Source organism: Thunnus thynnus, chromosome 10 (genome assembly GCF_963924715.1).
Source record: "Thunnus thynnus chromosome 10, fThuThy2.1, whole genome shotgun sequence".
NCBI classification, from domain to species: domain Eukaryota; kingdom Metazoa; phylum Chordata; class Actinopteri; order Scombriformes; family Scombridae; genus Thunnus; species Thunnus thynnus.
Window position 1 is genome coordinate 27,811,396 of NC_089526.1, and position 25,363 is coordinate 27,836,758.

Sequence of the window (25,363 nt, forward strand, 5' to 3'; positions counted from 1 at the left end):
TTTACTTTTCCTAAATGTAACTTGCACTTGATAGAGTATCTCTAACTGAGCGACTGAAGCTAGATTTATTACAGGCAGCATTTCTGACTCATCGCAAATGGAGTGACAGAAAATGTTAGATGGCCAAAACCTTAAGGGGGCTAAATGCTGACTGATGTGCTGTTTCTGCACAGCAACAGTGTGTCCAGTACTGTGACGTAGCTTTCCTTGAATTTCATACTGAAGCAGCTAGAGTTTCTCTAGGTGGTGCTCTTTTCTTTGTCTGTTCAGCAATGGTGCCTGCTAAATACTCACTTATTCATCTGTTCATTCCAAATAAGTCACGGTTGCTTTTACTAATAATGTAAAACGCTTCTTCTAATTGTGCACTTGAAGAAAACAGTGTATTATGTAATCTATTATATAACTGTGGTCACTGATGGATAATATGTGGATGTTGTATACCATTTTTGTAATATCAGTAGTCACAGCTGTAATTGTGTTTTCTCAAACACACATAAAAGTCATAGATAAATACACACACACACACCATCCCTGCGTACAGCTCTTTCTTCCACCCAGTATGCTCAAACCCACTTCTGTCCACCGCTGTGAGGGATGCAAACAAACACACAAACAAACAAAGTGAGGAGCGGACGTGACGTCTGAGGCTTGGCTTTTGTTTCATCTGCTTTTTCTTGTCTGTTCCTCTGTGTTTAGCGCAGTGTGTGAGGCCCCAGTGCAACACATTCCTTTATGGAGAGACGATGGGGAGGCAACCTCACTGCCAGAGCAGGTTTATTTTGCCAAGTGTGTGATCAAAGCCTCTGTGTGTGTGTATGTATGTGCTATGAGAGTTTGTGTGTGTACTGTAGGTGTGTGTGAGAGAGAGTGTGTGTGTAGAAAAAAAAAGATGTGAAACACTGGCCTGTAGTGTGGACTGGTGTTACTGCTGGATAAAGTGGATTTAAGCTTATATATTTCATGTAAAAATTATGATTTTGGCCAGATGGGTCAAAGACTACTGTAGTTTCAAAAAATATACAAAGCAACACTCAAATATAATATGAAAAATACACATATTTTAACGCTGCAGTAACAGCACTAGAGCACTAAGCGTGCACTTAAAAAAAACTTTAACAGCCATTTCTCTAAACAACACCTCTCCAGCATGCTAACACATTTTTTAGCACATGGCCACCAGATTTGACAATCTGCTGTTAAAAAAAAGCTGATAACAGAATTTTGGGCAACTAGTAGATACACAGTAAAGTGGGACCTGATCAACAAGGGAAACAACAACCAATTAAATGATGATTCATGATGTTTGATTTTTGCATCAAATGATAAATGATGTGCTAACCGGTGAAGTATAATAATCTGTTTAAAGTAATAGCTATTAAACAGTACACAGAGTGGGCTCTAGCAACATAGATTATAATAGCATGTTGTATGTTAGCAGTTAATTTAGAGAGGCTTCCTTGATATCTTCAGTAACTGTAATTAAACGCATTTGAAGACAGAAGAGTTTAGACCCAGTCTGATACATCATTTGAGCAAAAATTACCTGCCAATATGATCTTATCACAGATATATCTGTAGCAGCCTAAATGTTGGCTGACACATACAATATGTTCATAATAAACGCTGCCCATACCGCACACTACTTCATTTAATGTTTATGCTCAGTTTATTATAGTTTTTAAGGGTTTTTAAAGTTGCAATCCTTATGATTTCAGTCTTGGTTGAGTTGGCAACACCCGTGGTTACTGTGGTAACAGCAAGTGCCAGAAATATAACAGAACAGCAACTGGCGGATCTGTTTACAGTGCAGCCAAACAAACCCATGTTGTTTTACGTGGTTACAGGAATTGGTTACCTTACGACTGCATTTTTGGGTGTACGATCACAGTCAGCACTAACCGCAGTGACAAATATCCTCCTGTGTTTCTGTGACTGCTTCACAAGAAAAGGTCACGATTGTGTTTCTTCAGCCGAACAGAGAAACGATGTGAACTAGCAGCAGGAAAAGTTCGTGTTGCATTAGCAGTTACTTAATACAGCTCTGACATGACTGTAGGAGAGTGAACAGTCAACAATGAAGTGGATATTAATGATATAAAGTTACAAACTAATGCTGAATTACATGCTGCATGTTTTCCTGTGAATAACTCGCTACTTATTTCAATTCAGCATGTGAATGGTTGACTCCACCACTAACAATAAAAGTTACTACACAAAGAGGTAACTAGAGATACATTAAATGGTTAGTTGCATTTCAATATATTTGTGTCTCATAGGTAATTCTAATACACATTCTTTTTGTTTATAGTGTTATTTCCAAAGTTTACATTTTAAGATTTACTGTTATATATTCTGTTTTTGACAAGTTTATATTTTGACTGTAAATGATACTTATTAAAAATGTTTAACTTATGTTTAGAAATTATTATCAGCCAATACATCATAATCTGATCTTTTAAACTCTAAAACATTGGTATTGAACTAAAGAATCTGTGCTCTAAAAGAACTTTGAGTCATTTTTTATTTAAAAGGTGTATTTTTGTAAATATACGGTATTGAAACTGATAAAATAAAGACGTGCTTATGTGACTTGTATTAAAGTAGTCTGGTGTGAATGAAAGGCACAAAGGAGGAAGGAGGTACACTATTGACATGTCACACACCCAACACGATACCACAAAGCTTCTCTCTATGATTTCATCCTTCCTTCTATCTCTTCGCTCTCTTTTTGCCTTATCTTTCCTTCCGGTGCTCCTCTCATTCTCTCATACGCTCCTTCCCACTATCTGTCCTCCTTTTCCTTATCCGACTCTTTCTCATCTTCTGTGTCTCTCTCTCTCAGACATGTAATATCTCTTTGTATCTCCTGCTTACTTCCTGTACCTTCCTGTTCCTTCCGCTTTCACATCTCCACTCCCTCTTTCCATTCTGATATCCTCCTCTCCCTGCATCTCCTAACAGCATCTATGAACACATCCCTCGTCTCCTCTCCCTATATTTATCTCCTCCTTATCTCTCTCTCCCCCTTCTCTCTCTCTCTCTCTCTCTCTCTCTCTCTCTCTCTGCATGCCTATCTGCCTGTATCTGCTGTCTCCCAGTCTCAATGGGCCCAGTTTTCATAAGGGGAGGGTGCAGAGGGAGGAATGAACCTGAAATGGTAAATTGTTTATTTCTGACAGCTCAGCGGCTGCATTAAACACCTCCTCGTTCTCACTAAAACCAAATGAAGGTAGTGAAGTAAAAGAATGAAAAAAAAACCAACAAACAAACAAACAAACAACAAAAACAAGTCATATTCATCACGGTAATTGTGTGGGTGCTTTGGGTACGCGGGCGGCCGGGTGCCGATGAGGGATGGTGCTGCTCACGGGCCTCCCTGACGTCCATGAATCACAGCCAGAGTCGCTTGCCGGCCCTCAGCCGCCATAAAACAAAAGATGGAGATGAAAAATGCAGCAATTAAGTGATTTGATTTCTGCTCTACCCTCCTGTCCTCCTTTCTACCAGCCCCTCTTTCTGGCCACACACACACACACACAAGAAAACATACACTAGCGTAATAAGAGACACTGTTACAGTGCTTGTTTGCAAACCTTACGACACACAAACATGCAAAAGAACATATACCGGCATGCACATGTGCACGCAAACACATAAAAACATACAAAAGCAAACATATGTACATAAAACCATCTTTAAGCGGACGTGCACACTTAATTTCAGTTACTTCTTGTCACACATGAGGGAGGGATTGAGAGTTTACTTCTAATGCATTCTGTATATATTACGTATTAAGCTCCAGGCTTTAGTATGCGGAGCCTCTTGCAACACTCAAATAATAAAAGGGAATCACCTTGAGAAGATTGATGTGACAATAAATTCTCACGAGGGATCTTTACCAATACAAGACAGATAATCTGAGCTCACCTCTGACTAATAAATTGATACAACCATGCAGGCTGAATACAACAAACCTGCCTTAGCACTAGGTAACTACAAACTCTGTAGCCTAATGTGTTGCTAAATGTAGCTGATGGTGATGCAGTAGACTGCCTTGTCAATAGTCTTACAGTACAAAGCACTATGAGCTACAGCTTCAGAAAAGTGAGCACATTTAACCAAATATAATTATATATTTATATAAATATAATAAAAAACAAAAGCAGCATTTTATCACATTTGCTCCATGTTTCAGCACATCCTGGCTACCTGTCTGTATTACATGTCTGATGTGGGCTACAGGCATCAAATGACGTTTTGTATTACAACCAGTGTGTGTTACACTTAAGTCCCAAGTTAAGGTTTAAGGGTTAGGTCAAAACACTGGATCCTACAATTCCCATGATGCAATTTATTAGTGTCTTTTTTTAGACCTTTCCAGCTCAATAACCCCCCACAATCACAGTTTGAACCATAGTTTTACCATCAAAGTAGTAGTCTGGATGATGTAATTCGGGATGTAGATTTGACAAAGCTCCCTCACAGCTACAGAACAGATTATACAAGTGTAACTGACATGTAAAATTAGTGGATTGTCACTTTAACATGTGGCCACTAGCTGCTACTAATATTAGCTTCAATTAGACACGTTTCCTAAAAGTGTTTCTAGCAAGTCAGTGAATGATGATTTATGGGATCATTGACATTATCTTAATATAATTACTCGCATCACGGATCACTGGTAAAATGATCCATTTCTGATCCAAACAGCACATAGACTAGTTTAGAACCCCTCAATCTACACACCCAAGTTACTTGAGCTGAAATCCCTACATGCAAACTAACATGACAAGAATGAAAACGTGACGATAATTAACATATATTTGGTATCGAGCTAAAACTTTCTATGGTGCATCACTATCTCTTCCTCTGTTTCTCTCAGGAGCAAAGGTATTAGAACAATTTACCTCCTACACGCTGCAGCGTGGAGACTATATTTAAACACTGCACCCTATGAGAAATGTGGATGCTTTAACATTGTTTAGCATGGGGGGGGGGGGGGGTTGCTTAATGGGACTTGGCTAAGCATGTGTAATTAAGAGCAGGGGTAAGTGGTGAGTTGCAGAGTGCAGGGTGTGTGTGTGTGTGTGTGTGTGTGTGTGTGTCTGTGAGTTTGAGGGGTATGGTAGCAGCATCAAGCCATGATGGAGTGCTTTGCAGAGCCAAACACCCATTCAGCAAGCTGTGTGCTCATTAATCCTGCCAAACTCCACTTGTTACATGCACGCACAGGAAATCATGAGGCTAGGTAAACAGGGAACTGCTGCGATCCATCACTGCACGCCAGCGACCACGGGAACACACCGATATGTAAGTGTGCACATGCACACACACACACTGATGCAGTGTACATGCAAAATGATAAGCTTGTACACATACAAACATACAGCTGCATTCTTGTAACAAATATATAGAGATAAACAGATGCAGAATAAATGATGTATTAAAAATTTCATCTGTTATCTTTTAGTAAGCACATAAAACACTATTTTTCTGATCAGAACGTTGGTTTCTCTTTACATTTAGAGGTGAGGAAGACATTTTCAGTATCAATCCAGAAATAGTTCTCTGCTGTACATTACAGAGAAATCACATCCAATGCTGGTGAAGGCCTGCACTTGCTATTAGTAGAAAGAAATACTGCCACAAAGCCTGAAAAGAAATCAATAGACCTTGACCCCAGTTTGACCTCTCGTTGAATGGAGAAGTTATGGGACCACACTGGCCTTGACATTAACTTATTTGATGTGTATTTTCCCAGCAACAGCTCTCTCTCCGCTCTCCGTCTCTCCTTCCTTTCTTTCCCCTTTCTCTTTTCTCTCTCTACTTGCTTGAAATGCTTTGTTTCCATCTCTTAAATGCTTGTGAATACACACACATACATCCGTGCACACACCCACACACACACATACACACATGCATCACATGACAAATGCTGTATAGGGCCAGTTACACAGCCCAGTGGTTAGATGCAGTGTTGGAGCAGATCTGTTATATCTATACGCCTGCCTGGCTGGAGCATTTACTGAAGCCATCAGCGAAACGACATTCCATATATCTTTGACAGAGAGGGGAACAATACTATTTACACCAATTTAGCCCTGGGAGGGGGGATTTCCAGTTAATGGGCAACCTTTTTTTTTTTTTTGCATCCAGTTTTCAAAATGGCAACCCTTCAGGACGACAGATGAGACACGCACCCAGGCTGCTACTCACATGCTAATAAACTCCATTACAAGACCTGCAAAAAATAAAACAACAAAAAAAACAATGCAGCACCCTCACAAACAAATCTGCTCTCTATTTCACTTCACTCCATCACAAACACAATACAAGATGCTAAATAAGATACTTTATCCATATGCAAATAGACATGACCACAACACAGCCAATGCAGTGCAAACAGCAGAAGAACATCATAATTAAAATTTCTTTATGATAGCATGTGTAAGTGCACAAACACACACACACACAGCCTTCTCTACTTCTTTCACCCACTCCTTTGTCATGATGCAGCTGCACGGTTCACCCAATTGAGCAGCTCATAATATTTACCCAGTGTGAACTCGCTCCACTGAGGCAGCCTGGGAACACCAGACCTGATAAGGTTAAAGGTCACGGGTCACCCAGGGGCCAATCAAGGGTTAGTGGTGGAGCAGGTTCAGGTTTGGACAGGATGCAAAAGGTCAGTGGGGTCAGGTCAGGTCAGAGAAAAGGCTAGCTGTCCACTGGGGTTCGTAAAAAGGGACAAGAAAATGATGGTCTATTAAAATCTATAAAATATTATGGACAGATAGTATAACACTGAGGTGGTTAGAAGAAACAGAAGAAAGTTGCAAATATCAAAATGGGTCAGGGTTGGTTGTTTTTACGTGATTTTAAGATTTGTAGTTCCTGTGAATATATCACTATGTTTTCTTGTTATTCCTCAGTTCATGTGGTATTAGAACAATAATTCTTCTTAAAATTACACTATCTGAGGCATGTTGGTAGCCAACTGGTTAGAACACAAAGATGTACCACATAATTTCCATGTCAGCAAGAAAGTGAACTGCAGACCTTTTGTTGTATGTCATAGCCCTCTCTCTAACCGTTTTCCTGTTTTCTGCACTTTCCACTACTGAATAAAAGCAAAAATACCAAAAACAATCTGTAATAAATAAAATGAAACTATCTTTGAAGTGGAGAAAAGTGCATTACACAGAATGGTCTGGTCCCCTGTATTTCACCATAACCTCATATCTGTTTTAATAAGTCCGAGTGGTTACAGTATGACCATCTTCACAGTGTTGACCCTGAAATTATTGCATGCAATTATTCTGATACACACAATGGATTTCCGTTTTTTCTCCTCATTAATATTATTATTATTATTTGAATCACTGAAATTTTTGAGACATGGGCAGTGATTTGGAGTGGTGTGGAGTGGCAGAGAGGGAATATTATTAAAATGATTTTGTTGGTTTAGTGTACATGTGCACACAATGCTCCACATGTCTGCACATTAATTTAGGAATACAGCTTCCATCCTGCATCTCTGATTAAGACAGCGTGCATAGTTTTTAGACAATCCTCTCTGTTCACACTTACTCTAAAAATATTTTGCCACACACCTGAACAGTAGGCTGCCATTTTAGCATGAAAAATAATTAGAACAAAGCGCTGAAGATGAAACGTTTATCCCGTTATATTACTGTAATGATAGCATTTCAAGGTCAGACTATAACTACAATAGTTGTATGGCAGTGTTGATGTGATCTGAAGAATGTGTTTTTGTTCAGAGCATATGAACACAAATACACAGGTGCAGACACAAATTCTGGGTTTCCCTAAAGATTTTCCTGGGAAAAGGGAGCAGATTTTGGCAAGAATTCCTGAGAAATTCCAAGTATTCAACCTTGGTCAAAATGTGATAAAATGCACAATAATTATCAACAATGTATGAATAAACAGAGTATGAGGAGAAGTTGCAACTGCAGCCTACAAAACAAGCTCTTTCCTGTTTTTATACTGCAATCAGTTCTTACACCTTTATAGCACATTGCAAACAACTGTCTATATTTCAGTGTGCATATAAGTGAAACAAAATAGTGGGCAACAGCTCCCTTTGGACCTTTTTCCTCTTTCCATTTGAGTCTCTTATAAAAACAGAAGTGACCCAATGAATGCTTCGAACCACTGTATCAATGCCTGGCTGACAGATATGGAGCTCTACCTCCCTCCTGCCCGGCCTACACAACACAAACAGACTTGCAATGAAGCCAGTATGAATGGAGACCTGTCAATCACAGGAAAGCCATCCATCATCAGGCAATATACAAATGATCATCTCCTAGAATCACATTCGGCAGGCGCGAGCATGTACACACACACACACACGTAGTGTAGATAATGCACACAGACACAATCAAACACAGGCATAATACACAGGCTCATACGCATAAACAAAAATACACACCTCCACATATAAAATGCACATACAACATACACACAGCCCGTGCAGAGTGTTGGCGCCCAGACTGTAGAAGTCATCAGGGACCTGTAAAGCATTACCCTCTGTGTGACTCGAGCCACTCCAGAAATAGCCTCTGTAATGTATTCTTACCGCCACCGTCTCTTTTGCACAATAGTGCCCTTAATAACACACTCCATTTCTGTTGGCATAAATAAGGGCTCCATTTCCATCTTATTTCATGCAAATGAGAGCGCCGGCGCCCAAACAGGTAGTGGGAGTAGTGTGTGAGTGGAGTGTGGAAGTGTGTAGTCGCTGAGTGTAGTGGCGTGATTGGGGGACGAGCAAATTCAAATGAGTGTTGGAGAGACCCCACAATGTGCCAACGACTCCCACGCCAGCCTGCCAACGGCGTGACAGACAACGTCACTTACCGGCCCTGCCGCCTGCACAGGGTGCCATTACAGGGGCCAACGCAAAACCAATATTTATCCAGGCAAATGGTTCTCTGGAGAGAGATTATTACTGCAGACACAAGAGTTTCACTCTGGTAGTAGGTGCTGGTGCAGCCCACCACCGCGACATCTCTTTCTGCTGATTCCATTGGTTCAACAGTGTTTTGGAGAGCAGCGATTGGCTCCTTTTTGGGTAACTATGCTGAGTACAAGAAACTATAACAGGAAGCACATGGATTTACAGTTTCTCCCACTGGGAATCCTGTGACTGACAAGGATGGGCTTTTCTGAAAATATGTCTATGCACAGATCTGCAAAAGTGCTATTTTCAGTTTAAGGTTTCCTAGCCGATGGAAAACACCCGCTGTGACATCACTGATACAGGTGTGGCCACAGGATGCAACTGGGCCTCCTGATCTGGGTGTCCATCCTCCTGATGACTCAGCCAGCATTTTGTATTATATGTTGTCTGCGACTGATTGCTCCATCCTCTCTTAACATCTTCTCTCTCCTCCCTCTGTGTGAAGAGTATTCTTCAGTCTTCACTCTTGTGTCTGTCCTCTTTACAGATCTCCATGGCACTGACAAGGTTTTGTGGATTTGCTCAAAGTCTTCACCTGAAACACTAAATGTTTATTTTCCATATATAGTATGTTTTGTGCTTTATTTCTTCAATATTGTCACTTTGTTCTCATATATGTATATATCTTCAACTTTTGTCTAATCTATGCATACAACACAGTGGTGTAGTGGTTAGCACTGTCACCTCACAGCAAGAGGGATCTGGGAGTAAACTTGCCTGTTGGCAGAGGCCTTTCTGTGCCTGCTTGGGTTTTCTCACTGTAATCTCTGCTTTCTCTTACTGTGAATGAAAGACCACAAACAGCGTTTTGGGGGCAGTAGTCTCCTATTCATTAATGAGGCGAGGCAAATAGAGGCTAACTGAATGTAACTCTAGTTCTTTAAGTTTGTGTGTACATAATTAAAGCACAATACACTCTGATCATGTACAATACATCCACATAGTGTTGCAATGGAGCAAACAACAGGTAAAATCTGACGCTGCACTATAAACTATATCTACCTTATGACATGTATAAATTCAGCTTCATTGTGGTTTCTACCTTGTCCCCAAAAAAGTGTTTTATCATACAGTTTTTCATTATCTTTCATGTAATGATAGACAGTGACATGATGTAGAGATGGGAATGCCCTCTGAGACAAATTTGTTATTTTTTTTACTATAAATACAGTACTGTGCAAATGTTTTAGGCACTAAAAGTGAAGTTAGGATGCTTTCAAAAATAATGCCATGTACAGTTTTTATTTATTAATTAACTTCATACAAAGTGCAGTACAGAGAAGAAACCTAAATGAAAACAGCATTTGCTGTGAGCAGCTTTGCCTTTAAAACAGCAGCAGTTGTTGTAACACCTGCACACAGTTTTTCAGGCACTTGGCAGGTCGGTTGTTCCTGCATCTTGGAGAAGTTGCCACAGTTCTTCTGTGGATTTAGGCGTCTAAGCTGCTTCTGTCTCTTCATGTGATCCCAGACTTACTCCATGATGTTGATCAGGGCTCTGTGGGGGCCAAACCATCTGTTGCAAGACTCCTTGTTCTTCTTGTTGATGAAGATAGTTCTTTATGACTCTGGCTGGATGTTTGGGGTTGTTGTCATGCTGTAATTGGGGACCGATCAGATGCCTCCCTGATGGTACTGCACTACTAAGAATCTAAAGTGTCTAAAACTTTTGCACAGTACTGTATATTGAATTTATTTGACTAGACTAAAAATTCTACACATTGGCCTTATGTAAGTGTGATGTTATTGTTAATGCAAAGGCAAAATTTTGAGGATGGACCTGTTTAGGAAAGACAACATCAGTACATAAACAGAAATGTTGTGTTCATACTGATCGTTGATCACTGGCTACACATCATAGTTAACTCATCACAGCATCACTTGACTGTAGATACTGTGTATGATCAAAGACACTGCAACAGAAATCATGTTTTTTTCAAGAAGTCATTTTTGAAAGCATCTACAACGCCAGCAGCAATGCCAGTAGCAGCTGCTGATTATTGACGACACTGATTATTTGTGATTTTTCACTCAAACGCAGCATATTTAAGAGGCTCCCTTGTGACTCCAGTTATAGTCACAGACCAATAATTGCTGCCCTTCGCAGCTACATAAACTAATGTTCTTGGTTCACAAGGTTATATTTCTATGTGACGCATATGTGGTCTGAAAGAATCAAACCAAAATCAGCCTAAAATGCCGGCGGCCACGCCACTGGCAACAACAGATTCCTGGGGCAGCTTATGTTGCAGATTGACTGTTACCTCATACTGAGGTACAGGATGAGTGTGTGAAATACACATGTTTGCTGATATGAAATAATGTTTTTGTTGCATTTTTAAGAGGTAATCCTTACATATCGCATTTTGTTATTGAGTTTGTCTCCATCTTTGCTGCCTTTACTCTGCACTTCCCAGCAATCACTCGTCAGTCAAACTGTGTGGGTGGGTTTGTGACAGCTCTTTCCTTGGGCTTTATGAAGTTTGAGTTTCTTTAGAGTTTCTTTTTCTACCCTAGTCTTCTGCTGCTCCAAACAGAAACACATCAGAAGTGTAGGCAGATATGCAGACATCATTTTCTGTGCAAAAGATATACCCAGCATCAGGTGTTTAGTGCAAGACATGAAAAAAGCTGAGCTCCAGTCACTAGAATTCAATCTATGATACGAAGTAGCAAAATCATCGTAATATTACTTTGGAATTTAGTTTAGTCTCTTAGTTTAACTCAGTGGAAACAAAGTTAATTTTGATTATGTAACGTGTTCGGGAAACGCGGCCCTGGAGGAGCAGTTGGTAGTCGGGGGAAGGAGAGGTGGAGAGGAGAAAAGGTTTACAGGGGTGGATGGTGGTCAGATAAAACAGCTCTACACTCACTTCAAGGAAAGGTTAATGTCTCTCTCTCGATTTCTCCATCTCTCCCTCCCTCGCTTTCCCAGCTGAGGTCTGTGTGACTTACAGCAGGTCCAGACTGCATTAGATTAAATCATAAATTACCCACCCACCCCCATATCTGCATCACCCCCCCTCCCTCCCTATCTCACCCTTCCCTCTCCCATCCTCTCCCTATCTCAATCTCGCTCTCCCTTTATTCTCCTATATTCCATTCCCCATGTATTTGTCCTGCTCTCCCACTATTATTTCTCCCCAGCTCTAATCATTATTCTCTTTTCTTCACCCCCCTCATTTCTCTCACTCTCCCTGTACTCTACAATAGAGCACTGCTACAGCGGTTTTGGGCAGCAGGGCGAATGGCTGCGGATGTGATGTGTTGTTTGGTCATATCTGTGTAGTATTGTATATGGGAGTATGTGGTAAAAATGAGCGCTCTGTCTTATCAAGACATTTGTTCAGAATTGAGTCTTAAAAACCTTATTTTCTTAAAACAAGTAAAAATATCAGCCAGTGCGGTGAGGATATTTCAACATGTTTCCATAGGTTTTTGTTTCAAGGAATTTCAAGGAGCCAGTGTCTCCATCAAGAAGGAATAAGGTGGCTGCTTTACTTAGGATAAAAAACTAACTTGATTTTATTTGTATTGGAAACAATCTGAAATCATGCACTGGCAGATTTTTAACTTTTGTTTTAAGAAAATTAACGCTGCTATAATCAATATTTTTAGGGGTAATTTAGCATCTTTCAGATTATTGTTTGGTTTTCCGACCTCAACCTTGGTTAACTCTCACAGCATCGTTTTCAGCCACTGTTTTCAGATAAAAAGCTCTAAAAGACAGTACGCTACCTGCCCAGCACCAAATGGCAGACAGAGTTAGCGATAAGCTGATGAACATAGTGGAACATTTAGCAGCTCAGGAGTTGGTCTAACACAAAACCAGAGCTAGAAGAAGAGTCAATATTGACCCAAAATATCTTGCTCCATAACTGTTGGATGTGTGCAACTGATGGCTAACAAGTCTGACACATCAATTCAGAAAATAATAATACGTCAGTGTTGTGTTCACAGTTTGTTTCCACTGCCGTGAAGTAGCCAAACAAATCACTTATTGCAAGTTGAAGGAAAATTACACACAAGTCATTTAGTATAGCGACCGGTTGGAGAGGTACTTGTGTGTCTGTGTATTTACAGTATATCAGGAGTTTGCAGGTTTGGGGGGGGGGGCACCTATACTGTTTAAGTGGACTGGTGAACACACACTTCTAAAAGCACACTTGTAAACACAGGAGTGCATAGAAGGGGTTTCTGGGTAATAGCAGCTTGTAGAGGCTTCCAGGAGACCCTTGTGCACACTTCCAAACTTCACATATTGTGTACATCTGTGGTCCTGTGCATCAAACACTATTTTTAGTTTTACTTTCTTGCAATAAAAATAGGTTTCCATCTCCAGACTCTTCTTCATTTCCAGTGTATTCTGGTAAATGCGGCTGCCTCTATTGCATACATTAACGTTACATCCAAGTATGAAGACGGACATCTATGTGACTGATTGTACACATTGTCTGTTATTGTTTATAGACTTACACACACAAAAGCATGTTCCAGGCTTAACAGAGCATTGGTGGGATAAGTAAGAACCCAAGCAAAAAAAAAAAAAAAAAAAAAAGGAAAAAAACAGTCCCTACACTCAACCCCCACACACACCTTGCTCCACTGCTCTGCTGGAGAAAAAAGGGGAATAAAATAGAGTGACCCTGCCACTAGCGGCTCTCTTTTTTCCCCCACTGCTCTCTTCTTCCTCCCCCTTGCCGTGTGAAATCAAATTTCCATGTGGCTCCCGTATCTGTTGCACAGCAAGGTGATTTATCAGGGATGCAAAGAGCATGCAGAAACAATCTTTATTACATCCATTTCCTGCTTGTCAGCCGGGATCATGTTGGCTGTTCATTAAAGGCGCGGCGCAGGTGAGGAGAATGCATCCCGATGCCTTGATAGATTGTCTGCTCCCCTGTGGTGACAGCAGCTGGATGGATTGAACAGCGGGGGGTGAGGAGGGAGAGAAAAAAAGCGCTGACTCTGTCGCTCCCCCTGTCAGACACACTTTTACATAGCCGGCCAGTGTCATTTCTACCAAGCAGCCCCACACACACACACACACACACAAGCAGACTTCTGACACTCTTTGGACTTCAGCTGGGAGCCTGCCTCAATGCATGGATACATACACACCATGAGCATACAAACAAGTATTTATAGACACTGAGACCTAGATACAGAGACGTACACATTGTAAAGATGAGGTTTATCTTATTACACAGTTGCCTACCTTTTGTGTTGAAAACACTAGTATGAAAATATAAAGGATTCATTCATACTATGATGTAATATATTAATTCAAAGATAAAATATACATACTAAGATAAAATTACACAAAATTAACTGCGAAAGTCAGAAAACAGCCCTTCCAGATAGAGTTACTTACATTGTGTGCATTCATATACTAAGTAATAGAAGTCACAGAGTATGAGGTAACTCATTGGGACTGTATGTGGGAAAGTTAATACAACCAGGCTTACAGATCACTAGCATACAACAACTTGTTTCAATATTATCAATTAAAAGCAAAAGCCAGTTTTTACCAAACATTTGGATCTATTCTTTCAGCAGCAGTGGAACATTTATGCTGTTTTATAAAATCAATATAACACAACACCAGATGTTGTGAGATCAGTGTAAAATATGGTGAGTGGGTTTTCTGGATGACTAATACTTTGGATAATGCAAGAATGGTGATGTTGTGAAAGTCTTCAGATGATAGTTTCCAAGTTAAAAACTACAGCTGCGATGATGAGTCGATCGACAGAAAATTAATCAGCATTTACTCGATTGATGATCGATTAATCATTTTTCAAGCAAGAGTGACAAACGTTTGCCAGTTCCTGCCTCTCAGATGTGAAGATGTGATGCTTTTCTTTGTCATAAACAGTGTGATAGTAAATTGAATATCTTTGGGTTTTGGACAGTTGGTTAATAAAACAAGACATTTGAATTTGATAGACGAAATGAGTGAGAAAATAATTGGCTATTCAACAATTAAACAATTAAAATAATTGTTAGTTACAGCCCTGGTATAGACCATGTATGACGACACCAAAGATAAAATACCATAACTACAAAAGCCAATTGAAAATGCAAAGTAAAGTCAAAATTTCATTATGTAAATTGACTTTTTTTTAAAAAAAAATTCATCCTCAGCACAGCTCTTACACACAACATGAGCAGACAGTAGAGTAAATGATTTTCATACTGTATGGACACACCTCATTAAGTCAATCAGCTGAGGCTGTACAACACCAAAGATACAGCTCTGCCTCTTAGAGCAGCTACGTAAGCCTTCATAATCAGCCATAAAATATTTTATCACACCTCTTACATCAACAGATGAATACGACAACATAAATAGAGCTCTGCATCTATACTGGGCTCACATTCTTTCCTCAGTGGACTGCTTTTTTTTTTTTTTTTTATAAAAGGTGCGACTATAAAATCCCACCATCTTCAACTAACTTACGACGGGAAAAAAAAAAAGAAATGGTTCAACGACTCCGTCTGCTACAGGGTGCAGTAAAGTGAGACAGATCAAATTGAAGTTTAGCTTGCAGTCCTCTTTGTGTAAATTCTGTTTCCTCTCTTCCTCCGTTCATCTATCCCTTCTCCTCCATTTACAAGTTTTTTTTGTCTTGTGTCTCTCTGTGTAACAGCGACATGTAATAACAAAAGGCATAAGAATCGGTCAGGACGTGCGTTTGGTGCTGTCTGGCCAGGAGGGACAGAAGCCAGTGTGTGTTGCAGGGTGACAGGGACACTGTGGGGCTGTCACGGTACAGGAAGGATGAGGGTTAGATGCCATTTCACAGATGAATCTATGGACAGCAGATTCTTTATGTTGATGCCCGCTGCTGCAAGGGTTCTGGTTTCCTTCAGCTGTGCTTCTTAAGGACATGCAGTCCATTAAGTATAGCCATAAAAGCAAGCTAATGCGTATATGGGAGAATAGTCTGAAAGAGTAGAGTCACAAGCAAACCCACACATGGGCATACAAATTGAAGGTGGCACGGTGAATGTGATTCAACGCTAGCGGAGGACCGGCCTCAGATGCCAATTACATTACATCTAAAACAGAGGGATTGAATTGAAGGACGGGGGATAGAGGAGGGTGGGGGGGGAGAGGAGGGGGAGGAGGTGGAGGCGCTTTCACTCAAAAAGAAAAATAATTTATTTCATTGTGATATCAAAATCAATTGGCATCGATTGAAAGGTGGCTAAAGGTGAGCGTGTACATGATCCTTCAGCTGTGAGAGGCAGACTGTCCGAGAGGGAGGGAGAGACGGAGAAAAGGAAAAAAAAAAAAAAAAAAAAAAAAGGAGGGAGAAGGAAGAAAAAGAAAACGAAGGGTAGCCAGGGGAAGAAGTCACCTCCTAGTTAACAAAGAGGGAACAGGAAAAAAAAAAAAAAAAACACGAAGAGGAAAAGACCAAGAAAATGAGAGGAAGAGAAAGCAAGAGACGGAGAGGAGGAGGAGAAAGAGTGAGGGAGCTCTTGCCCGGTGGAATCAATACAGAGAGGTGGAGCAGAGTACAATAGCCTCAGAGGAGAGGAGATTCAGTGGTGCAAGTCTAATACTCTCTGTCTCATTCACACACACACACACACACACACACACACACACACACACACATACACACTCGCCCCCTCTCCGAATCCTTTTTGCTCTTGCTTTCTCCTGACATTTCCCTCTATATCCTTCCTCTATTTAATTTCTTTCTCTTTCTCTCTCGCATGCTTGCTCATTCTGCATCCACCCCTCGCCACACACACACACACACACACACACACACACACACACACACACGCTCTGCTCTGTCTGTATGCAGAGGATGGAGAGGGCCTTCTGTCCACAACACAGCAGCTCACAATAACAGCAGCATCTTTTATCAAAAAACAGGCAGAACACACATGCATGCATGGACCAAACACACACACACAAAATTGCCATTTCTTAGAATAATGACACTTTTATAGTACATTTTCTTGAAGTCCACTTCAACTCACGTACTGCAGATTCAGAGGCGCTCGGATGCAAAAAGAAAAAAAAAAAAAGTGTCACATGAACACTTTAATACACACAAACAAAACAGCACACTCCAACACTACTCCAGCTCTATCAGCATTTGAGACTAGTGAGGCTTCAATTAGTTCTTGATGAATGAGCCCATAAGATGCCGCTCTCTCATTTCCCTTGTTGCCAGATATCCCAGCAATCAGAAAGAAATGAATTCTCATTGTGGCGTGACTGAGACGAAGATGACGGTGGTGCTGGTGGTGGAGGTGGAGGTGGTGTGGGGGGGGGGGGGCACTAATATAAATCATTCACCCCCTCCACTGAGGGCCAGAGTTCAGCTTCATCACACCAAACCAGACAAGCATTCACCAATAGAAACTTGGTTTTTAATAGCACATACACCACAGCCTGTTGCAAATGATTTTTTCTGATCAAAATAAATGTATTTTCCACATATTATAGATGTCTGCTCCTGGTCTTATTGTATTAAACAGAGAAATGTATGGTTCAAATGAAACTTTCAGCTAGTACGCACACACCCAACGGACTGAAATCATCTAAAATCTGCCACAATGTTCTTATTCTGGCTGCCACATTTGTATAATCAATCTCTTTAGTAACCAGAAAGTATCTGTGTAACTATTTAAAAGATCCGATCAATCTGGAAACAAGTGTGTGTGCGTGTGTGTTTGAGGATGTGTATTGCAGTGTAGGACTCACCGTCATCGATGATGGTGACCACCACTCCATTACCGGTGATGTTGTTTCTCCAAACTGGCATCACATTCAGGTCAAACCCATCGGAGTCGAACTGGTCCTGTGCAAACTAAACACACACACACACATACACACAACCTGAAGATGACTACTGCAACCAGTGATTTATTGTTAAACATAAACCCAAATGCATCGCTCAGTAAGTTCAAGACCTCTACTTTTGTGTCGGTGCAAAGAAGAGGTTACACTAACACAGCTGCAAGAACATTTTCACCGGACACAAGTTTGTTTTTTTTTTTGGATTTGCACCTGTTTGTACATCTTGACCCTGTTTACACTTGGTTTGATCGGATCACGAGTGGACAGTGCTGAGAACAAGTGTAAACAACCACCAAGACACACTGGGATCACTCTGCCTAGGTGCATTGGGACATATTTGACCACACATCTTTTCTAGTGTAAACATTCAGCTGTGTGATCTCACAACAGCACTTTCTGACCCAAACAGCTGATCTGTGGTGTACCACAGTGCGCGGCATGTGTAGGAATATTGAAGTTCCTCGGTAGAGAAAACGTAGTGCTGAAGGAAAGGGCTGTCTGACGGCACGTGTGTGAAAGTGGTGAAAATATTCTAAATATAGCCTACACTTAAACTGATATTGATTTTTTTTAGGTGGTTAAAATAGGTTTTGCTGCTGCCCTCGTCCACAGCAGTGCATTGCTTAGCTTCCTGAGCCCAACTCTTGTCAGTTTCTCCGAACTGGGGGCGTACCAACCCCCCCATCTACTGTGGGGAGGTGCTTCATACAAGGCCACTTCAGAAAATAAAAAACTATGAATGGACATAGTTATTGGGTTTGTGTGTGTTTGTGGGAAAACATCTGTATCTGAGTGTACCCAGACACTATTTGTCTTCAGAGTGCCCACGGCAGACTCCGAGAGTTCATGAGCAAGTCACAGAGACAGATCTTTCATCCTCGCACCTCAAACCACAAATCCACCCACACACATGCACAAACACAGTACATACACACACAAAATTACCTGTGTTCACAGCAATGACACCAGCATGGCGAAGCAGAAGAACCATTGCCACTACTCCCATGAGCCTGAGTGGCCCCGCAGACTACATATATTCACTTGATCACAAAAACACCTTCATAAAAATACACTCACACACACCCAAACACTCTGCACATACAACTTAAATGGCTCTAACACACACAAGCACATGCTCACAGGTAGGCAAACTATATATGTGTGTGTGTGCAACAAAACAGTTGCACACACACATAAACACACACCAAAAAGGTAGTGAACAAACTGTCTCACCAAAAATGTCAGCAGCTGCCCCAAACTCCCCTGCCCACACACACACACGCACAACCAATTTGATATTCAAAGTGAGTGTTTCAAGAGGCTTCAACTCTGTTGTTGTTATCATGATGAAGAGAGACAGAAAAAGAGGAAGAAAGAGCACAATGGGAAAAAACTGCTCAGTAGGGGGCTTGTGTGTGTGTGTGTGTGTGTGTGTGTGTGTGTGTGTGTGTGTGAGAGAGAGAGAGTGTGTGTGTGTGTGTGTGTGTTTGGGGGTTTGCATCTGGGGAGCAGCACTGCTTTGTAGTGGGTGAGAATAAAGCAGATGAATGGAGGCTAGCGAGCTAACGTCCACAAGAGCACGAGCACCGACCCTGAGGAGTGCGCACACACACACAAACACACAGACACATATGTTTGCACGCACGTATGCACGCGTACAGTCACAGGGTACACCAACATACGTGCAAAAAAAAAAAAAAAAAAAACACACCTTTGTGAACTTTGATATAAGCCCACAGAGAGGCATCTTGAACGTTGACTCACTTCACACACAGTCATGAAGGAAAAGCCAACAACACAGGCTTAACACACACACACACGGAAACATGCACAGAATCATAAATATTCTCTGAAGCACTGGAACACAACCAATCCGCTCTCTACCACACAAACACACACATAGACATACACATGAGCAAACACACAGACATCCTGTGCATGCGTACAGAGTTGTGAAAAAGTTCATGCAACACTAGCAGTGAATACGCGCACACACACACACACACACACACTGTCTCTTTGCAGAAAACACACATGCAAACAGTAACACACAGCTTCAGAAAACAACAAAACAATCTCTCCTGCTCTTCTGCCTTTATCTCAGCTGCCCCTCAGCTAAGCATACAAACATACACGCACACGCACACACACACACACACACACACACACACACACACACACACACACGTCCAGGATGCTGTATGGATTTTAGCAGCTTGGAACAAGCTCCTCTGGAGGAGCTGGACTGATACAATGGAGTCCACTTGCCTTGTGTATGTGTGTGTGTTATACTGCTCACCCATGATGTACACACCAGATTTTAGCAAACATACACAGTCAGCTAGTACACACACACACATATCGTGTTTCCATCACTTCAGAGGACATTATCTTACTAATTTATCTTAACCTTAGCCACCACATGCCTAACCCTAACTTTAACATAAGCCTAAATTTACCTCAACTTTAATCCGAGTCTTCACCCTAAAATGAATGATTTACATTAAGGGGACTTGCTTTTTGTCCTCATAAGGGAGGCAAGTCCCCACAACATGACTGTGTTAAGAGATTTACGTCCCCACAACATGAGGAATACCTGGACCACACACACACACACGTCTGGTCTTGGCAGGCTACCAACCCTGAGCAGATTACTGACCCTCAATCAATATCCACGTCCACCAGAGGCTGATTAAACACAACAGAATGAGAGCAGGAGAGAAGAGAGAGCCAGACTAGACATGTTCTCAACTCTGGAGATGCTTTACATTTTTCTTAAATATGGAGTTATTGATGGTTTCATTCTATTTATTCAGTTTATTTAATCAAGTTATAGCTTAGTTAGTTATAGTAATACTGCATGACCTATTTGATGTATTTTGAAGATTTTCTTGCATCATACCGTCTCTCATAAACAATCATGTCAATAACGTTTCCCCCAGCATTGACAATTTGCAACAAATGACACTCGTATAAAAAGCTGTGTCAGATTTTCCTTTCATATCTGTTTCATATTCCCCCCGTCTCCCCACCTCTGTTCCTCCATCTCTGTCTCCACCACCCTCCACCCCTGTCCTGACTCTCATCCCCCCCCCCCCCCCCACCCCCCACCCCATCTTGCCCCGAGAGCTGAGTTGTCAATCAATCTGTTGCCTGGTTGCCTTGGTGAATCTCTGACCCCGCCTCCCTTCCTCCTGGCTCTGTCAGATTACACCCTTGCACGTCAGTCAAGAACATCCACCGAGTTGATTGGCTGAGCCCAGCAACCTTTCTGCTTGCTGTGTGTCTGTGTATAGATGTGTGTATGTGTGCGCGCTTTGGCATCAAGTTCAGGATCCTTGGTAATACCATATATTTATTACAAATATGGATTCAAATTACACTGTTGACTATCATCTGGCGAAGAACTATTGAAACTTACAAAAGTTTTGTGTGGATCAGAAACAGTGCTCAAATTACAGAACAAATTAGCTGCTTGTGAACACAAATCACACACAATCATTGTCTAAGTTGTTCAGTTTACATGCTTCAAAAAGCACTCAGATGGCTCGAACGTGCACAAAACACACAATAGAGCGCTCAGCCATCAGCCAACTTTTGTTAAGATGGACAGCCATTGAGTGTTTGGCTCCCTTATTAGTAGGTCTGGATATGCAACAGAGATGTGTTGGCGGCTAGTATTGAAAACTGTCAATTACCAAGAGCTGGAATCAAATGCTTATGATTGTGTGAGCAAACTCTTCTTTATTTATTCATTAATAATTCATTAATAACACCGTTTCTAAATTAAATCACAGCTTTGAAGGTTTTAGACTGATTGTGTTTAAACAACACATACCAAATATTATATGAAATAAGGGTTTTGTAAAAAAGAACAAACATGTTTTTATTTCTCAAAGGAAGGTATTGAAAAAAGTACTGTTAGTGTTGTTAGATATCAGTACTGATATTCAGGTACACAGCCCGACCAATACTGGATTTCTGAGCTTGAAATCTATGTTTGAGCCGGTATTTTAATAAAAAAAATTTTTTTTAACATAGCACATTCTATAAACAACCATTTCTAAATTGGCTCAAACGTATCTTTGGCACTACTGTACTGTAATTTCCAACATATGGGCCAATACAGATATATATCTGCGATAATAATCGGCTGCTATACATCTGCCTGGCCAGTTTACTGGTCTAGCTTTACTTTTTGTATTACATGAAAAGGGGTTTTAAAAAAAAAAAAATCACGTTTATCATTCCCAAAGCAAGCAATCGAAAAAGTATTATTTTGGTATCAATGCCAAGATTCACATAGCATATCAGCACTAGTATTGAAGATCTTCAAACTTTGCACACTTACATGCTTTTGAACTGAATTTGTTTTAGCCATTTTATCATACACATGTAATCCATCAGTTTACCTCCACAAAACAAGTAAATATCTTTTAAATGAAGACAGGTATTGTTAGAAGGATGTACCACTTGGAAAATTGGTAGATATCACTCAGAAATGACAAAAGAGTGGTGCATCTACCAAGGGGAACACCTTTGACTCAAGTTCAGTGCTCATGTGCAGAAAGAGAATTGAAATTGATCTTAAAAACACATGAAAAAAAATCCTTCCCCTGGATTTTACAAAAAGGTTTTCCTTTTAAAATGAAATGTAATTTATTTAAAAATGAGTCAGTTCAATCTGATCATAGTGCCGATGTGAGGCTTTTTCATTCTGGTTGAGTTGTAATTGATTATTTTCAGGAATAAAAGGCTGTAAATGCAGCTACTGAATACTCTGGACTGAAGTTGATATTTTGTGCTATTATTCTACAGTATAAAATTTGACATTTCCACACCCAAACATACTGGTATTGTATTCCAGTTGCTCTTCATGCACACACATATTGGTCAAAGCGTGTCAAGACTCTGCTGAAAGGATGAGCTAGTCTTGTTGTTGTATCACAGTTGTGTGTCAGTGTTGCTCCGAGCCTCATCAATCCCAGACATCTGTCTCAGTTCACCATGGACAACCCCCTTCACTTCCACTCTCTCTCTCTCTCTCCTTTTCTCTCTCTCCATTATCTCCCTTCCTCCTTTCTTCCTCTGTCTCTCTCTCCAGTCACACATGAAAACCTGCTTGACTTATGCCTGTCAGAGGAACATCCCTCACCATGCGGACTAGAGCTGAAAGGAGAGAGAGGAGACCTCCACATAAGCCCGATGAACACACACAGACACACACATACACTATTACACCCACCAGTTCCCACTGCATGGGCCAGAGCGGGTCATTGAAGGTGAGGGACTGGTCACTCTTATTCTCCTCAGGCTGCCTGTCAGTTGCAGACTCTCTCCTCTGGGAACCTGCAAGCACACAGATCCATCATGTGTGTATGTGTGTGTACATGTGTGTTTTCTTTTTCTTCATGTGTTGAACTCTGACATCAGGAAGTCCCTGGTCTCCAACCAATGGTGAAAGGCCTCCCAGATTCCCCCTCTCTCCAGTGAGGTGGAATACTGCTGGCAGATTACCATACAATTAGCATATCATTAGCATGTCATTACTGTGGCACAGCTTGGCTCGCTGTCTGTGGTGCTATCAGCTCATCAAGGCCTGCACCTTTCTCTGGATACACTACATGTTACACTTACTGCCTCTCTTTCTCTCTCTCACTTTCTTCACATTTTTCACCCCTGCAACAGCGCTCCATTTCACTGTCAGTCTTTTTCTACCTCTCACATTTGATCAGATATGAATCAGTTTTGTTCATAATGTACTGTGCTAAATTAATTAGTATCACCCGTTGTTAATGGGAAGCCACTTTTCTGAACTGACTAATAAAACATTCCACACAAACATACATGATTCATTTCAAGCATTAGTATTAATTAGTAGTGTAATGGTACGTGTATTGGTCCCGAACCATTCCATTTGGTACGTAACTTTCTGCGTTTCGCTATTCCCTGTGAACCAAATAATTACTGATGCATTAGCCTAACGCAGGTAATTAGGTAAATGTGTAAAACATAAATTCTAAAATTGGCCCCTTGGATGTATAACTCATATACGGAGTGATGTCAGTATGACACCAGACTGGGAAGAATCTCTTATCTCATTTAAAAAGGATCTCATTTATTGTTTGGGAGCGCTATGGTTTCCAGTAAGTTACCGCAACACTGAACAAACAGTTGCGGAGCAGATAAAAAACTGTGTGCCAACAGTGTTTAACCAAAGTTGGGTATGTCTCTGGAAACACACGATCAAACATGCTATACCATTTGCAACTTGTCAATAATGAGTATATTACATTGCTTGCAGCTATGATGTGGAGGTCTTCACAGGTCCACAATATTGGAAGCGATCCAAAACGGACCCTGGAGTAACCTACCTAAACCCCAAGTACATTAAAAAAATGTTTTAAAAGAGAAACACAAACCGAAGGGGAGCCGAGCACAGCTAGATCTGATCTGAAGGATAGTGGACCCGATCCAAAATACAAGTCAACCTGAACAGACCCTCATCACGATGGAGAACACAAACATTGACAGCAATCAACCAGTTAACAATGACAACAACAGACAGAAGATAATAATCTTATAACCAAGTTAACATTTACATTTTCATTTTGTCGTTTGGCAGATGCTTTTATCCAAAGCGACTTACAATCGAGACAAAACAATCAAGCCTTAATATCTGTGAATCAAATTCCAAAAAAATATTGTCATTTAATAGCATAATTCTTTTACGTTGGCTATGATTCCCTACAATATTTTCTCCTGAGGTGATTGTGACACACCACCTGATTAGAGCTGAGCTCAGATCCATTCGGGTCCACCTGGGTCTCAGAGGAGAGTGGACCTATGAAGACCTTTACTGTAATGTTCCCTCAGATGTCCATTTCAGTCCTTCCATTGTGCCTGCCATGAATAACGAGCACTGGCGCCAATCTCTCTAGAACTATCCACTGTACTAGGAGTAGTTCTCACCACCAGTGGTTCAACATACATTTCTTTGCTTTCTTGCAAAGGGTTAGATGAGAAGATCAGTGAGAAACAGCTAACCTGGCTATGTCTAAAGGTAAAAAAATTAAATTAAAAATTAAATTTTTTATTTAAAAAAAAAAAAAAAAAACATCAGAAAACTTAAAACCTGCACTTAAAAAGTTCAATGATTAACACATTGTATGCATATTTAACAAACAAGATAAAATGTGTTAGTGAATGTGTTAATTAATATGATGGTGCACTACTGACATATTCACATTTGTTTATTTGTTATTGACCATACGCCAGTGTCTGTAAGAATTATGACTAATGAGCCACCGTTCAATGTTTACATTTCAAAATCATCTTCATCTGCTCCCGTTAGGGGTTGCCATAGTGGAGCATCCATTTCCATCTCTTCCTGTCCCCTGCAACCTCCTTCTGTCATGCCAACCACCTGCATGTCATCCCTCACCATATCCATAAACCTCCTCTTTGGCCTTCCTCTTTTACTCTCACCTGGCAGCTCCATCTTCAGCATCCTTCTCCCAATATAACCAGCATCTCTCCTC

At 40.8% G+C, this 25,363-nt stretch overlaps 1 protein-coding gene across 1 annotated transcript in view; it reads right to left on the bottom strand.

Moving 5' to 3' along the window:
• The window catches only part of LOC137191889 (neuroendocrine convertase 1-like), a 182,237-nt gene that overhangs the window by 118,917 nt on the left and 37,957 nt on the right, over window positions 1-25,363 (bottom strand). The window contains exons 5-6 of the mRNA XM_067602344.1: window positions 23,068-23,171; window positions 17,727-17,832 (exon numbers count right to left, since the gene is read on the bottom strand). Of these exons, the coding sequence (XP_067458445.1) occupies window positions 17,727-17,832; window positions 23,068-23,171 (210 nt within the window). The remainder of the gene's footprint in view (window positions 1-17,726; window positions 17,833-23,067; window positions 23,172-25,363) is intronic.